Source organism: Cervus canadensis, chromosome 32, assembly GCF_019320065.1.
Source record: "Cervus canadensis isolate Bull #8, Minnesota chromosome 32, ASM1932006v1, whole genome shotgun sequence".
NCBI lineage: Eukaryota > Metazoa > Chordata > Mammalia > Artiodactyla > Cervidae > Cervus > Cervus canadensis.
The window spans coordinates 950,013-967,963 of record NC_057417.1 but is presented as its reverse complement, the minus strand read 5'-3'; the positions used below and the strand labels follow the sequence as shown (position 1 = coordinate 967,963).

General features: G+C 41.2%; 2 protein-coding genes across 3 annotated transcripts in view; both read right to left on the bottom strand.

Annotated features, from left to right (window-relative positions):
- LOC122432858 (poly(A)-specific ribonuclease PARN-like) overlaps window positions 1-17,951 on the bottom strand; it is an 853,726-nt gene that overhangs the window by 126,851 nt on the left and 708,924 nt on the right.
- On the bottom strand, window positions 606-13,451 carry PARN (poly(A)-specific ribonuclease). Of its 2 annotated transcripts, none has more exons than XM_043455135.1 (6): window positions 13,293-13,451; window positions 12,882-12,959; window positions 10,053-10,138; window positions 9,504-9,571; window positions 9,337-9,418; window positions 606-761 (listed from the first exon to the last, which is right to left on the bottom strand). In XM_043455135.1, the coding sequence occupies exons 1-6, from the start codon at window positions 13,309-13,311 to the stop codon at window positions 621-623; spliced, it is 474 nt and encodes a 157-aa protein (XP_043311070.1). In that variant the 5' UTR covers window positions 13,312-13,451; the 3' UTR covers window positions 606-620. The 2 variants fall into 2 exon arrangements, with proteins under 2 accessions (XP_043311070.1, XP_043311071.1); XM_043455136.1 differs by having other exon boundaries at window positions 10,053-10,132; window positions 13,293-13,450.

The window sequence follows — 17,951 nt, the reverse complement described above, 5'->3', positions numbered from 1 at the left end:
ATCCACCATGGGAAAGAAAGCAGTTTACAAGAATAATTAAATGAAAAGTAGCTACTGACCTTAGAGCAGCAGGCACTTAATACTGCTGGGAACGACAGAGGCTTTCCCAGGCACTTTTCGGGAAGTAAATGAATGGAGGAAAACAAAACCACTCTGACGTGCTTGAACGTCCAGTGTTCATTAATTAAATATTTAACAATCACCTCTCTGAGGGATCATGCCCTACGCTGGGGATAAGGACTTGGACTTGGTCCCCCTACCCTGCCAGGTTGCTGGTCAGCACATTACCCAGCAAGTTAGCCGTCAAAACTGAATTTTTTCCTCCAAAGACCATCACAGTATTATTGAAACATGGCCGATTTTGAAAATACGACACTGGACCACTTGTCTCAGTGGAAGACAACAGGGACACATACCCCACAGGGAGTCTGCCAGGCGACTGAGTCACACCAGTGACAGCACAAGCCCCACCCAACTGGGGGCTCGAGAGGCCTCATCAGAGCCAAATGAGGCAGCAGCGCCTCTCCTGTGCCACTCATGCTGGGCCAGGCCTCCAACAGCGGGGCACAATAAAAACTCTAACGGCTGCACAGGCTGGAATGGAAATCTGAGACCCTGTCTCAGACAGTATGCACAGAGAGAGAATTCTCAACCGAATCCAGATTTACAAGCTCTGAAGAGAGGTCACGTGTAATCTTACCGTTGCGAAAAACTTTATTAAAATCAAATCCTTGGCTTGCTAGAAAGTCAATGCTTGAGCTCTGAAACAAGAGTAAATAGAACATGCATTTCAGTGATGTTCATGGCAAGTGTGTGAACATAAGCAGAGAAAGAACTCTGGGGAGTAAACGAAGGCAACCAGGCAAGGGGGTAGCATGCCATGGGTCAGAGAACAAGGGGCTTCTACTCCATGGCTGCTGAACTGTCCATTCATTCACTTCAACTATCTGGGCTTCTCCCTTATAGTTTGTAAGACAAATATCCTTTGTTACCCAACATTTAAGAAAATCTTACTGGGTGAACATATGTTCTCCCAAGAGGCAGGAAACTCCTGAATAAAAATTAAATGTATTTCTATTATCTCACCCCAGGTTCAAGTTTAAGGGAAAAAATGTGCAAATTATAAGGTATCAATATTCACTTCAACTTAGATTCTGGAAGCCCAAAATCTTAACTGGATGTTCTTTACATTCAACATCATAATACAGAAAAATTCCCAGTAAAGAGACTTACTAAACACATATCTCAAAGTCAAAATATATAAGTAAATGTAGCAAAAATATCAAGCAAGTAATAATACACAAGAATGGAAAAATTTTCACAAAGTCCTTACTCAACTGACTGAAGGTGGAAAACTTCACTGAGCTTCTCTAATTTTATTTTCGTTTTAAGTCAGAACCACCTTGTCTAACTCAATGAAACCATGAGCCTCGCTGTGGAGGGCCACCCAAGACGCAAGGGTCATGGTGGAGCGTTCTGACAAAACGTGGTCCACTGAAGGGAATGGCAAACCACTCCAATTTCTTGCCTTGAGAACCCCATGAACAGTATGAAAACGGAAAAAGATATATGACACTGAAAAATGAAATTCCCAGGTCAGTAGGTGTCCAATATGCTACTGGAGAGAAGTGGAGAAATAACTCCAGAAAGAATGAGGAGACTGAGCCAAAGAGAAAACAATGCCCAGTTGTGGATGTGTCTGGTGATGGAAGTAAAGTCTGATGCTATAAAGAGCAATACTGCATAGGAATCTGGACTGTTAGGTCCATGAATTAAGGTAAATTACAAGCAGTCAAACAGGAGATGGCAAGAGGGAACAGTGACATTTTAGTAATCAGTGAACTAAAAGAGACTGGAATGGGTGAATTTAACTCAGATGACAATTATATATACTACTGTGGGCAAGAATCCCTTAGAAGACATGGAGTAGCCCTCACAGTCAACAAGAGTCTGAAATGCAGCACTTGAGTGCAATCTCAAAAACGACAGAATGATCTCTGTTCATTTCCAAAGAAAACCATTCAATAACACAGTAATCCAATCTATACCCCAACCAATAATGCTGAAGAAGCTGAAGGTGAATGGTTCTATAAAGACCTACAAGACATTCTAGAACTAACACTCAAAAAAGATGTCCTTTTCATCACAGGGGACTAGAATGCAAAAGTAGGAAGTCAAGAAGCACCTGGAGTAACAGGCAAATTTGGCCTTGGAGTACAAAATGAAGCAGGGCAAAGGCTAATAGAGTTTTGCCAAGAGAACACACTGGTCATAGCAAATACCCTCTTCCAACAACACAAGAGAAGACTCTACACATGGACATCACCGGATGGTCAATAGCAAAATCACACTGATTATATTCTTTGCAGCCAAAGATGGAGAGGATCTATGAAAGAAAGTGAAAGTGAAGTCGCTCAGTCGTGTCTGACTCTTTGCGACCCCATGGACTGTAGCTCTCCAGGCTCCTCTGTCCATGGAATTTTCCAGGCAAGAGTACTGGATGTGGGTTGCCATTTCCTTCTCCAGGGGATCTTCCCAACCCAGGGATCGAACCCAGGTCTCCCGCACTGCAGGCAGACACTTTACTGTCTGAGCCACCACGGAGCCCAGGAGAGGCTCTATAACAGTCAGCAAAAACAAGACCAGGAACCAACTGTGGCTCAGACCATGAACTCCCTATTGCCAAATTCAGACTTAAATTGAAGAAAGTAGGAAAAACCACTAGACCATTAAGGTATGACCTAAATCAAATCCCTTACGATTATACACTAGAAGTGACAAATAGATTCAAGGGATTAGATCTGATAGACAGAAAGCCTGAAGAACTATGGACAGAGGTTTGTAACATGTACAGGAGGCAGTGATCAAGACTGCCCAAGAAAAAGAAATGCAAAAAGGCAAAATGGTTGTCTGAGGAGGTCTTACAGATAGCTGAGAAAAGAAGAGAAGCTAAAGGTAAAGGAGAAAAGGAAAGATATTCCCATTTGAATGCAGAGTTCCAAAGAACAGGAAGGAGAGATAAGAAAGCCTTCCTCAGTGATCAATGCAAAGAAATAGAGGAAAACAATAGAATGGGAAAGACTAGAGATCTCTTCAAGAAAATTAGAGATACCAAGGGAATATTTCATGCAATGATGGGCACAGTAAAAGACAGAAATGGTACAGACCTAACAGAAGCAGAAAATATTAAAAAGAGGTGGCAAAAATACACAGAACTATACAAAAAATATCTTCATGACCCAGATAACCACGATGGTGTGATCACACACCTAGAGCCAAACATCCTAGAATTCGTGATGTCAAGTGGTCCTCAGGAAGCATCACTACAAACAAAGCTAGTGGAGGTGATGGAATTCCAGTTGAGCTATTTGAAATCCTAAAAGATGATGTGTGAAAGTGCTGCACTCATTATGCCAGCAAATTTGGAAAACTCAGCAGTGACCACAGGACTGGAAAAGGTCAGTTTTCATTCCGATCCCAAAGAAGGACAATACCAAAGAATATTCAAACTACCACACAATTGCACTCATCTCACACGCTAGCAAAGTAATGCTCAAAATTCTCCAAGCCAGGCTTCAACAGTATGTGAACCATGAACTTCCAGATGTTCAAGCCGGACTTAGAAAAGGCAGCAGAACCAGAGATCAAATAGCCAACATCTGTTGGATCATCTAAAAAGCAAGAGAATTCCAGAAAAACATCTACTTCTGCTTTATTGATAACGCCAAAGCCTTTGACTGTGTTCAGTTCAATTCAGTTCTGTCGCTCAGTCATATCCGACTTTGCAGCCCCATGGACTGCAGGACACCAGGCCGCCCTGTCCAGCAACAACTCCTGGGGTTTACTCAAACTCGTGTCCATTGAGTCAGCAATACCATCCAACCATCTCATCCTTTGTCATCCCCTTCTCCTCCCCGCTTCTATCTTTCCCAGAATCAGGGTCTTTTCCAATGAGTCAGCTCTACGCTTCAGGTGGCCAAAGTATTAGAGTTTCAGCTTCAGCATCAGTCCTTCCAATGAATATTCAGGACTGATTTCCTTTCGGATGGACTGGCTGGATCTCCTTGCTGTCCAAGGGGCTCTCAAGAGTCTTATCCAACACTACAGTTCTAAAGCATCAATTCTTCAGTGCTCAGCTTTCTTTATAGACCAACTCTCACAAACATACATGACTACTGGAAAAACCATAGCTTTGACCAGACGGACCTTTGTTGGCAAAGTAATATCTCTGCTTTTTAACATACTAAAAAGAAACTAAAGAGCCTCCTGATGAAAGTGAAAGGGAGAAGTGAAAAAGCTGGCTTAAAACTCAACATTCAAAAAACGAAGATCATGGCATCCAGTCCCATGATTTTGGACTCCAAAATCACTGTAGATGATAACTGCAGCCAATTAAAAGACACTTGCTCCTTGGAAGAAAAGTTATGACTAATTTAGACAGCATATTAAAAGGCAGAGACGTAAAATAAATAAATAAATAAAATAAAAGGCAGAGACGTTACTTTGCCAACAAAGTTCCATCTATTCAAAGCTATGGTTTTTCCAGTAGTCAGGTATGGATGTAAGAATCGGACTACAAAGAAAGCTGAGTGCCAAAGAATTGATGCTTTTGAACTGTGGTGCTGGAGAAGACTCTTGAGAGTCCCTTGAACAGCAAGTCCAAGGGAGATCCAACCAGTCCATTTGAAAGGAAATCAGTCCTGAATATTCACTGGAAGGACTAATGCTGAAGCTGAAACTCCAATGCTTTGGCCACCTGATACAAAGAACTGACTCATTGGAAAAGACCCTGATGCTGGGAAAGATTGAAGACAGGAAGAGAAGGGGACAACAGAGGATGAGATGGCTGGATGGTATCACGACTCGATGGACATGAGTTTGAGCAAGCTCCGTGAGTTGGTGATGGACAGGGAAGCCTGGCATGCTGCAGTCGATGGGGTCTCAAAGAGTTGGACATTCCTGAAGTAACTGAAGGTAGAACAGTTAAATCTGACCCTTTATAGAGCAGCCCTTCCTGAGCCTCACTTGATGTTACACCATCAGTCTAGACTGAGGATGCTCTGCCAGTTCCAGTAAGCTCATTACCATATCCACTTTAGAGATGCTGCTGAAGACAACGTCGTCTACACAGAGGGCTTCCCTGGTGGCTCAGATGATAAAGAATCTGCCTGCAATTAAGGAGACCTGGGTTCAATCCCTGGGTCAGGAAGATCCCCTGGAAAAGGGAATGGCTACCCACTCCAGTATTCTTGCCTGGAGAATTCCATGGAGTCTGGCAGGCTACAGTCCATGGGGTCACAAAGAGTCAGACATGACTGAGTGACTAATACCATGATAACAGAAAGGGAAATGTCTTGGGGTCTCTACTCTGAGGAAAGCTGAACTGGTCCTAAGTCCTGGTCCATTTTGATCCTTTGGACCACAGAACTGACGGTGTGTTTCCCCCTTGTCTTGGCTGGTAGGAAGCTCAGAGACAAGCAGGTAAGACTTTCTTTGGCATGAATTCTGTGTTCTAATCATAACACAGTAATCACACCCTCATTTCTCTTTTCTTCGAATTTTTCACTTACTTATTTTTAATCTTAGGTTAAAAGGTTTTATATATTATATATACTTTTATGTACTTTATGTATCTTTATTACTTGACACCAGTTCTTTTAAACTATGAGCAACCTAATCAAATATACATGGGTATGTGCATGCATGCACACACACACACACAGATACAGACACATCATTTTCTATCATGTCCAGGTTTTCTGTGATGTGAAATAAGCAACCATTTCCCCTATATCTTCCTTTTTCATCCTGTTCTGAAATAAGACCCAGTGCCTTCTGACTTGGGCCACAAGCCCCTCTACCTTCCATGCCTGAGTACTCTTAACTCTGCTCCCCTAATACCCATCACTGACAGAGACACCAAAAGATGGCTTATGGAAAGGCGTTTTTACCCCTCCTGTCACTAGACTCCATCCTAACTTTCTTCTTTAAAAATCAGAGTCAGAGATCACGTATCCCCTTTTTCAAGCTATTTATTTTCTACTCAAATAATACTCTTTAGACTGCACAAGAAAATGTACTCTATGCCCCTGAATTTAAAGCCTCTTAAAATGGTAAATTTTAGGTTATGGATTTTTTTTTTTTTACCATAATAAAGAAAAAACACTTCAAATCAACAAACTTTATTTATAATATACTAAACACTATCTTTGGTTTGTTCTAAATGTACCATTTTCAGGATTCAAAAGATGAGCATAGATATTAGAGAGGACAATTTGAGGCATCTATCAAAATTTTAAATCTATAAGTTCTATGACTCATCAATTCCCCTCATAGGAAAGCTATCCTATAAACACATTCCTGGAGTTCAACCTGAAACTTAGTCTGTGACAACCTGGAGAGGTGGGATGGGGTGGGGGAGGAAGGGGAGGGAGGTTCAAGAGGGAGGGGACATATGTACACTTATGACTAATTCATGTTATTGTACGGCAGAAACCAACACAGCATTGTAAAGCAACTATCGTCCGATTAAAAATAAATTTAAAAAATAGCTTAAAAACATATGTTGATTCGGTCAAAAAAAAAAAAAATTCCTATATACAACCAAGACACATGCACATGGACACTGACTATACCACTGTTTAAAATAGGGAGCCACTGGAAAACTTTCCAATTCCAATTAGATAAATTATAATACACCTGTATTATGAAATATGAAGACATTGTGTTAAATGGAAAATGCAAGTTATATAAAATATGAATGTTATGATTCTGTGTATATTAAAGGAAAAAACTAAAATTGTGTTTGTGTGTGTGTGTGTATATATATATATGTAGACACAGGAGTATACGTATATATGGCACAAAAGGAGTGAAATGGGGAAAGAAGTGGCATGGGGGAAGAGGGGATTTAAAAACAACATTTTTTACTCTATAGACAGCAGCAGTGTCTTGACTTTTCACGACCATGTATGTATTTTCTTCCATGAACTCAACTACAGATGTTCAGGCAGAAAAAAGAACAGAAGAAACAGGAAGTGAAGACAATGCAGACGCCTTGCAATTCACCTGGACGGACACGCGCTGCAGGCGTGTGCATGGCTCTCAGGGCATCATTCCTCCACATCCTGCCTAGTGTGCGTGGCTCACTGTGTGTACAGATACTTAGTTTTCAGACAGCACAGGAAGTTGTCTTGCCCCCCAATTTTCCCTGCTTTAAGGATAATAAAAGCTTTTCAAGATCAATTTTTAACTAGACACAATCTTCACCCTACTCACCGACTCTAGAAGCTAAGTTCCTTTAAAGATGCGACTCTGCTGCAGGCATAGATTTTTAAACAAGACAAAATCCACCTTAGATGGAGGACCAGAAAAAAATTCAAAGATACTGTCATTTACCTTATCCATACAATTGCCAAGTTTACTTACTGAGTCTCAACCTCTTCTCTGCCTTTGTTTTTCCAGAACAGAGAACCGCACCATTTGAGCCCATTAATCTCTGGCCTGTCTTCAAGTCTATGATGTTTTCCTTTTTTTAAGGAGTGGCTGGCTATCAGGACTGCATGAAGTGTTCCAGGTGTAGTCACAGGATGATTTTGTGTGATGGGTAGGGTTCTTCTGACTTGTCTCCAGTTGTGTTTGTGTTGGTCTTTTAGAACATACTGTCATCCCTAAGATGTCTCACTGCCACTGTGTGCATTTGATTAATTCCTGGCTAAAACCATGGAATCCACTTTAAGGAACTGTCTTTTCCTGCTACCACTGGAAAACTACATCCATACAAATGTCCAAACTGAACCTATCTTTCTCAGAGAAAATTTACAAATACCATTTAATGAAGTATTCTATACTCATGTGACTGGTAAATAGCTGTTAAATGAGGATGAGACATCCACCTGAGGTTGGATGGCATCACCGACTCAATGGACATGAGTTTCAGTAAACTCCAGGAGTTGGTGATAGACAGGGAGGCCTCACGTGTGGCAGTCCATGGGGTTGCAAAGAGTCAGACATGACTGAGCAACTGAACTGAGCTTATTGCAAAGTAAAGAAATATCAACTATGGTTTATCTGCTAATTTAAGAAAATACTGGATACAAAAGTAAAATTACCTTCTCTCCAGCTCCTGACATACAATGAATGCTGCTTCATTTGTTTACATCCTGCCTTATTACAGAGAGAATCTGACATGACTCAATCACTCAGAAGCCTACCCTCCAGGCTTTCTTAACTGCATTACTACTTAGATGCAGGAAAAGGGACAGATGGGAAGACTCAAAGGAACTAATGTTACTCCAGGGAGAGAAGCTCAGACATAAGATTATAAGGAAGAGAAGACCAAAACTCAGGTTTCATCACATATCCATATGATAGACACTAATTCACACTGTCCTTATCAATAGAGATCAATGATCTCCTTATTCGTTAATCAGATTATTAAGAGAGCAGAAAGGGGAAGCTGACATTCACCGAATGTCCACCAGATCAGCTACAACTCTGAACTGGCCATTCTAAAGGGGACCCTCCCTGAATCCTCACCTTGGCTCATAAAGTCAGCCCTTTCCTCCTCAGGAGGCAACAGTGGTCTTTTTCTACCCTCTTTCCTAACTGGTAAGCTTGGGAAAAGAAACCGAGCACATGTAACTTAGCCCCTTCTGGGTTCCCTAGTGGCTCAGACAGTAAAGAATCTGCCTGCGATGCAGGAGACCTGGGATCGATCCCTGGGTTGGGAAGATCCCCTGGAGGAGGGCACAGCAACCCACTCCAGTATTCTTGTCTGAAGAATCCCATGGACTAAGGACCCTGGGAGCTACGTTCATGGGGTTGCAAAGAGTCAGACAAAATTGAGTGACTATACTTTCACTTTTAGGTTTGCTCTTTTCAAAGAGGATACACACATACTCTGCTCCTCCAGAAAATAAAGGTCTACCCTTGAAGAGGCGTGCAGTGAAAATGGGGTTGGGAAAAAAACCTGCAGGTCCTAATCTGTAGGTTCAGTTCAGGGGTAAGACAATAAAAAACATCCCCCAAAGAGCCACAGTACGAAGTCATGGTCTCAAATTCAGCTCTACTTATAATAAAGTTCATGTTCCCATTTCCCTCTGCCTGTCTCTTACATCTTACTCCTTAACTCACTCTCAGGTCAAAGGAAAGATGGGAGTATAATTTATTTATAATCCAAAAACTGAAGGTCAGTGAGGTAAAGTGATTTGCCCAAAGTGCAAAGTTGGTTATAGAACCAAATTTTAAAGAGAATTCTGATTCCACGTTTCCACACAGCTTCATCAGGGATTCATAACAGAAAAAAAAAAAAAAAAACTCAGTTATACTACTAACCTGACAAACAAATTTGACATCTGGTGAGGATCTATTGAAGGGTTTCGGGAAAACATAGAAGTTAAAAGACTTTGTTATATACCTGGGGAAAATAAGATAAAAGGAGACTTAGGGTGTTACATTATGCCATGACAAAAGAATTCCCACCACTTGTTAAAACAACCTACTTTGAATCTGTGTAGTCATACTTAAAAGTGCAAAGGCCAAACTGAAACAGCAAAAAGTCCATGGAATGCTGGAAAAGGGAAATAAAATATCTGTCAAAACAATGCTGTATAGTCGACATGAGCAACAGTATTTGCAATCAGGTAGGTTTTCTGATTATTCTACTTGACTTTGGCAGAATACTTCTGATCCAAACCGATTATAGATTATCTATCAGAAGCATTATTAATTTATGAATATTTCTTAATATTTTTCCCAACTAAGCACTTATGCATCATCCAGAGCATCATAGTAAACCTATTTCCAAATGATTGAAATAACCACATCATATTTCCTGTAAATGAAATTAACAATGAAAATACTAAACCTTCCCCAAAATGTTTTCCAGCAAACAATTATTTTTGCTGTTGTTTTAAATACCACTAAATATCAATTCATAGCTGGGGTTGAGAAGTTAATAAGCAAGCTTGATGATTTTATTCCTCTATAATTTAACATATGCAAGACCAACATGGGAAAAAAAAATAAGATTTTCTAGCACACCCACTTACCTTTTTAAGCTTCTGATACCTTTCTTCTGGAGTGTCAAAACCATTTGTTAATGCGGTGACTGAAGGTCCATCACTGATTCCTAGATTTTAAGAAAAAAAATTTTAACCTATTAGTAAATGCTAACAGAAAATGTCAGTCAACTATTCAATGGCTCTATAATTTCTTATTTTTATGAATTAAAACTAACTGGAAGTGCTCTTTATTTCACTTTTTCAAAATTAGCATGAATTTCGCAGGCTAACAAGCCAAACCCTGTAATAAATAATTCAGAGATACAAATGTTTCAATTTGAGAATGGACAGTTTCAGTATCTAAAACAGATTTCAAATAAAGAAAACCCTATAAATATCTCACCAAAAAATTATTAGAACTAATAAATGAATTCAGCAGAGTTGCAGGATACAAAACTAATATTCAGAAATCCACTGTAAATTTCTATACACTAATAACAAACCATCAAAAAGAGAAATTATAAAAACGATCCCACTGACAATTGCATCAAAAAGAATAAAACACCTAGGAGTATATTTAACCAAGGTGAAAGACCTGTCCTCTGAGAATTATAAGACACTGGTGAAAGCAATTGAAGAAAACATGAAAAACAGAAACGCTCATGAACTGGAGGAATTAATACTGTTAAAATGCCCATATTACCCAAAACAATCTATAGATTCAATGCAATCTCTATCAAAATACCTACGGCATTTTTCACAGAACTAAACAAATAATCCTAAAATTTGTATAGAACCACAAAAGACCCCAAACAACCACAGCAATCTTGAGATACCACCTCACATCTGTCAGAATGGCCATTCTCAAAAACACAAGAAATAACAAATGTTGGCAAGGATGTGGAGAAAAGGAAACTATCATGTACTGTTGGCGGGAATGTCAATTGGTGCAGACACCATAGAAAACAGTATAAAGCTTCCTCGAAATATTAAAAATAGAACTAACATATGATCCAGAAATTCCACTTCTGGATATTCATCAGAAGAAAACAAAAATTATTTTTTCTTCAATAATTCTAACTGAAAAAGACATATACATCCCTAGGTCACTACAGCATTACTTAAAATAGCAAAGATAGAAGCAACTTAAGTGTCCAAGGATAAATGAAAAGATAAAGATCCTATATATATGTAAAGATGCTATAAATGTGTGTGTGTGTGTGTGTGTATACACGCATATATATGCATACATGGGGCTTCCCTGATGGCTCAGATGGTAAAGAATCTGCCTGCAATGTGGCAGACCAGGGGTTGAGAAGATCCCCTGGAGAAGGGAATAGCTACCCACTCCAGTATTCTTGCTTAGAGAATTCCACGGATAGAGGAGCCTGACGGGCTACAGTCCATGGGATTGCAAAGAATTTGTGTAAAGAAATATTATTCAACCATAAAAAAGAAAAAAAAAAACAAAACCTTGTAATATGGATGGACCTAGAAGGTACTATGCTAAGTGAGTGAAATAAGTCAGACAAAGAAAGGCAAATACTGATGATTTCATTTACTGATAAAATCTTAAAAAAAAAGAAAAAAGAAACAGAAAGAGACTTATTGATACAGAGAGTAAATTGATGGTTGCCAGAGTGAAGGAGGGGAGTTGGGGGGGGAGGGGGGAGGCCAAATAGGTAAAGGAGTTTAAGAGGTACAAACTTTCACTTATAAAATAAGTAAGTCACAGCACAGAGAATATAGCCAATAATATAGCTGACAAGAACTTTGTATGGTAACAAATGGTAACTAGACTTAGCGAGGTAACCAATCCATAATGTATAAAAATATCAAATCACTGTTATACACTTGAAACTGACATAATTGGTTGATCATAATTCAGTAATTATAATTATATACCATTATTTATATAACTATATATATATATAATTAAGCAGTTATAATCCAGTAATGGATTATGCCCAGTAAAAACAAAGTTATGCCCAGCATGGATTCCTTTAGAAAGAGCTGAAGTCTTTGAAACAAGCACAACTTGTAGCAAAAACGGCTATCTTTACCAAAAATTGGATATCTCTGATCCAAAAAAAAAAAAAAAAGAACCTTGCAATTATAACTGTTAGTTACACTAATCTAAGTACTAGATACATGTGTACACCCACGCCAAGGCAGGCAGTGAACACGTTCACTAATGCCTAAAGGAATACCCTCATTTATCTGCAGAAGTCCAACCCTAAAGTCAGCCACAAAGCACAAATATTCTGAGTCCTCTTAGAGCAAATGTCTAAACTAGTCAAATTCATAGAGACAGAAACAATGATTGCTAGAGGCAGAGGGGAGGGAGGAGCTGGGAATTACTGTTCAATGTGTAGAGTTTCAGTTCTGGAAGATGAAAAAGTTCTGTGGAGATGGACGGAGGGGATGGTGGCACTCCAGTGTTAAAGCTCTACATGTCACTTAACTTTAAAACCACTTAAAAATGGTTAAAAGGATACATTTTATGCTATGTGTATTTCACCACACATCAAAAAAGGCCTGACCCCCTAACTCTCCAGCGCTGTCCCACACCTGTCCAGCTGTTTTTAAGCAGCATCAAAACCGTAGTCTCTTATCTGCAGCCCTCAGAGTTCCAACAACCACAAACCCAATCAGGAAAGCCACCGCACCTCTTTCGTGCTTTTGAAACGTTTAAGAGGAAACGTGGAGACTCATGCAACCTGACCCAGAAAACTCAAACAGGGAGGAGAGACCAGCAGGTATAAGCCCAGGCCAGGGGTCAGGAGGGCGCGGGGGTGGGGGGTGGGGGTGGCGGGCAGGAGGAGGCTTGGCTATGCATTGCAGGGTGCCAGCCTCGAGCTTGCAAGCGAGGGATACCTGAAAACTCCCCATCGATGGCGAAGAAGTCGGCCTCCTCTATAGCCTGGTACACTTTGTGGAGATTACTCTTAAAATCTGCGGAGAAACCGAGAAGAGGCTCAGAACCGGTGGCCTGGCTTTCTGCCCAGGGGTTACTAGGGGGATAGGGAAGGAGGGAAGGGGAGCTGCCAAGGATCCTGGGATGAGAGGACAAGTCCCTAAGGGGTGCACAGACCCGAGGGATGTAAGCCCCGAGGGGTGCACGGGCCAAAGACGAACAAGGCCCCAAGAAGCGCAAAAGGGGAGCACACCCCTGAGGGGGCTGCCTCTGCCCCAGGCCGGGTCAAGTAGACCTGCCGCGCTGCGGGCCTAGCAGGCCGGGTGAGGAAGTGCCACGAGGACGCGGGGAGGTGCACAGCGGACACGCACTGCTCCTGATTATCTCCATTCTGCGGAGTGGCCAGGCCTCCGGCCCCGCCCGGGCCCGCCTCGACCGTTCCACTCCCGAAGTTCCGCGGCGACAGCGCTGGCAGCCACGGCAGAGGCCGCGGGGGCGACTTCCGGAAACAGCGCGCGCCGGCGCGCGTCACGTGCGCCTGCGTCATGGTGGGGGCGGGGCCAAGGGTGGGTTTCCTTCCCTGGAGGCAGCAGGGGTAAGAGAGTTCCAGAAAAACATCTATTTCTGCTTTATTGACTATGCCAAAGCCTTTGACTGTGTGGATCACAATAAACTGTGGGAAATTCTGAAAGAGATGGGAATACCAGACCACCTGACCTGCCTCTTGAGAAACCTGTATGCAGGTCAGGAAGCAACAGTTAGAACTGGACATGGAACAACAGACTGGTTCCAAATAGGAAAAGGAGTATCTCAAGGCTGTATATTGTCACCCTGCTTATTTAACTTATATGCAGAGTACATCATGAGAAACGCTTGGCTGGAAGAAGCACAAGCTGGAATCAGGATTGCCGGGAGAAATATCAATAACCTCAGATATGCAGATGACACCACCCTTATGGCAGAAAGTGAAGGGGAACTAAAAAGCCTCTTGATGACAGTAAAAGAGGAGAGTGAAAAAGTTGGCTTAAAGCTCAGTATTCAGAAAACTAAGATCATGGCATCTGGTCCCATCACTTCATGGGAAATAGATGGGGAAACAGTGGAAATAGTGTCAGACTTTATTTTTCTGGGCTCCAAAATCACTGCAGATGGTGAATGCAGCCATGAAAGTAAAAGACGGTTACTCCTTGGAAGGAAAGTTATGACCAACCTCAGTCAGTCAGTTTAGTCACTCAGTCGTGTCCGACTCATTGCGATCCCATGAATCGCAGCAGGCCGGGCCTCCCTGTCCATGACAAGCTCATGTTCATTGAGTCAGTGATGCCATCCAGCCATCTCATCCTCTGTCGTCCCCTTCTCCTCCTGCCCCTAATCCCTCCCAGCATCAGGGTCTTTTCCAATGAGTCAACTCTTCGCATGAGGTGGCCAAAATATTGAGTTTTAGCTTCAGCATCAGTCCTTCCAATGAACACCCAGGAAAGATCTCCTTTAGGATGGACTGGTTGGATCTCCTTGCAGTCCAAGGGACTCTCAAGAGTCTTCTCCAACACCACAGTTCAAAAGTTCAATTTTTCAGCACTCAATTTTCTTCACAGTCCAACTCTCACATCCATACATGACCACTGGAAAAACCATAGCCTTGACTAGATGGACCTTTGTTGGCAAAGTAATGTCTCTGCTTTTTAATATGCTATCTAGGTTGATCATAACTTTCCTTCCAAGGAGTAAGCGTCTTTTAATTTCATGGCTGCAATCACCATCTGCAGTGATTTTGGAGCCCCCCAAAATAAAGTCTGACACTGTTTCCACTGTTTCCCCATCTATTTCCCGTGAAGTGATGGGACCAGATGCCATGATCTTAGTTTTCTGAATACTGAGCTTTAAGCCAACTTTTTCCCTCTCCTCTTTCACTGTCATCAAGAGGCTTTTTAGTTCCCCTTCACTTTCTGCCATAAGGGTGGTGTCATCTGCATATCTGAGGTTATTGATATTTCTCCCGGCAATCTTGATTCCAGCTTGTGCTTCTTCCAGCCAGCGTTTCTCATGATGTACTCTGCATATAAGTTAAATAAGCAGGGTGACAATATACAGCCTTGACATACTCCTTTTCCTATTTGGAACCAGTCTGTTGTTCCATGTCCAGTTCTAACTGTTGCTTCCTGACCTGCATATAGGTTTCTCAAGAGGTGAGTCAGGTGGTCTGGTATTCCCATCTCTTTCAGAATTTTCCACAGTTTATTGTGATCCACACAGTCAAAGGCTTTGGCATAGTCAATAAAGCAGAAATAGATGTTTTACTGGAACTCTCTTGCTTTTTCGATGATCCAGAGGATGTTGACAATGTGATCTCTTGTTCCTCTGCCTTTTCTAAAACCAGCTTGAACATCTGGAAGTTCACGGTTCACATATTGCTGAAGCCTGGCTTGGAGAATTTTGAGCATTACTTTACTAGCATGTGAGATGAGTGCAATTTTGCGGTAGTTTGAGCATTCTTTGGGATTGCCTTTCTTTGTGATTGGAATGAAAACTGACCTTTTCCAGTTCTGTGGCCACTGCTAAGTTTTCCAAATTTGCTGGCATATTGAGTGCAGCACTTTCACAGCATCATCTTTCAGGATTTGAAATAGCTCAACTGGAATTCCATGACCTCTACTAGCTTTGTTCGTAGTGATGCTTTCTAAGGCCCACCTGACTTCACACTCAGGATGTCTGGCTCTAGGTGAGAGATCACACCAACCTGAACAGCATATTAAAAAGCAGAGACATTGCTTTGCCAACAAAGGTCCATCTAGTCAAGGCTATGGTTTTTCCAGTAGTCATGTATGGATGTGAGAGTTGGACTATAAAGAAAGCTGAGTGCAGAAGAATTGATGCTTTTGAACTGTGGTGCTGGAGAAGACTCTTGAGAGTCCCTTGGACTACAAGGAGATCCAACCAGTCCATCCTAAAGGAGATCAGTCCTGAGTGTTCATTGGTAGGACTGATGTTGAAGCTGAAACTCCAATACTTTGGCCACCTTATGTGAAGAGCTGACTCATTTGAAAAGACCCTGATGCTGGGAAAGATTGAGGGCAGGAGGAGAAGGGGACAACAGAGGATGAGATGGTTGGATGGCGTCACCGACTTAATGGACATAGGTTTGGGTGGACTCCAGGAGTTGGTGATTTACAGGGAGGCCTGGCATACTGCGGTTCATGGGGTCGCAACAAGTCGGACACAACTGAGCAACTGAACTGAAATAACAAGTAAGAGTGTGACCATATTATCCTCTCCAGGTGCCACAAGTCCATTTTCCTCTCCTCATTCAAAGGAAATTTATATATAGTTAACTATGTCCTCTATTCTTAGTGTAAGCAGCAGTCTCTGTGTAAATGTGAAAACCAATACAAGTAGTCAAACTTAAAATCTGAAATATCTCTCTGCCTACTGGTATCAGCTTTGAAAGTCCTAGATAGAAAGTAGTGGCCACATATGGCCACTTAAATTTTAAGTAATTTAAGTTCAATAATTACCAAACTTACAATAAAGCTAAATTAATCAAAACAGTGTGGTACTGACATAAATAGACATAGAGACGAATGAAATAGAGTAATCAGCCCATAAATACACCCTTGAATATGCATTCAAATGATTTGGATGCCAAGGTCATTCAATGAGGAAAGGGTATTCTTTTCAATAAATGGTGTTGAGAAAATTGAATATCCACATTCAAAACAATGAAGTTAGACCCTTACCTAATACTGTATAAAAATTAACTCAAAGTAAATCAAACACCTAAATGCAAATGCCAAAACTATAAGGGTTTTAGAAGAAAGCATAGGGCAAAATTTCATGACATTGGATTTGGCAATGATTTTTTTTGGCCAGGACACCAAAAGCACAAACAACAAAAGAAAAAAATCAACGAATTGCATTACATCAAAATTTAAAACTCTTGTGCTTCAAAGGACACTATTAACAAGGTGAAAATGCAACCCATAAAATGGGAGAAAGATATTTGCAAATCATATATCTGATAATGGGTTAATATCCATAATACAAAAAGAACTCCTACAACCCAAAAAACACAAAAGCAAACAATCCAGTATAAAAATGGACATGCGGAGGGGGGCTTCCCCGGTGGATCAGTTGTAAAGAATCTGCCTGCCAATGCCAGAAACATAGGTTTGATCCCTGGTCTGGAAAGATTCCACATGCCACGGGGCAACTAAGCCCAGGCACCACAACTATTGAGCCTGTGCTCTAGAGCCCAGGAGCCGCAGCTACTGAAGCCTTCGCACCCTGGAGCCTGTGCTCCTCAACAAGAGAGGCCACCACAATGAGAAGCCCTAGCATCGAAACTAGAGAGTAGGCTTCACTCACCACAGCTAGAGAAAAGCAACAAAGACCCAGGACAGCCAAAATAAATAGATAAATAAAATTATTTTTCAAATGGACAAAGGACTTAAATATTTCTCCAAAGAAGATATAAATGGCCAATGAGCTCATGAAAAGATGCCGAAAGTCACAAATGCAAGGGAAAACCAAAATGAGGTTTCATTTCACGCCTATTAGGTGAGAAATTGGAACTTTGCCCACTGCTAGTGGGAATGTAAAATGGTACAGCCCCTATGGAAAACATGGCTTGTCTTTAAAAATTAAAAATAGAATTATCAAATGTAATGCAGCAATTCCACTTCTGGGCATGCACCCAAACTAACAGAAAGTAGAGGTTTGAATAGGTATTTGTACACCCATATTCACAGCAGCATAATTCACAATAGACAAAAAGTGGAAACAACCCATCATCAGATAAACTGGATAAACAAAATCTCATGTATACATACAATGGAATATTATTCTACCTCTAAATGGAAGGAAATTCTGACACATGTTACAAAGTAGATGAACCTAAAGAACGCTATGGTGGGTGAAATAAGCCAGTCACAACAAGACAAACACTGTATGATTCCAATTACATGTGGTACCTAGATGGTAGTTATCAGAGGCTGGGCAAGGAACTATTGAGAATTGTTGAATGAATATGAACT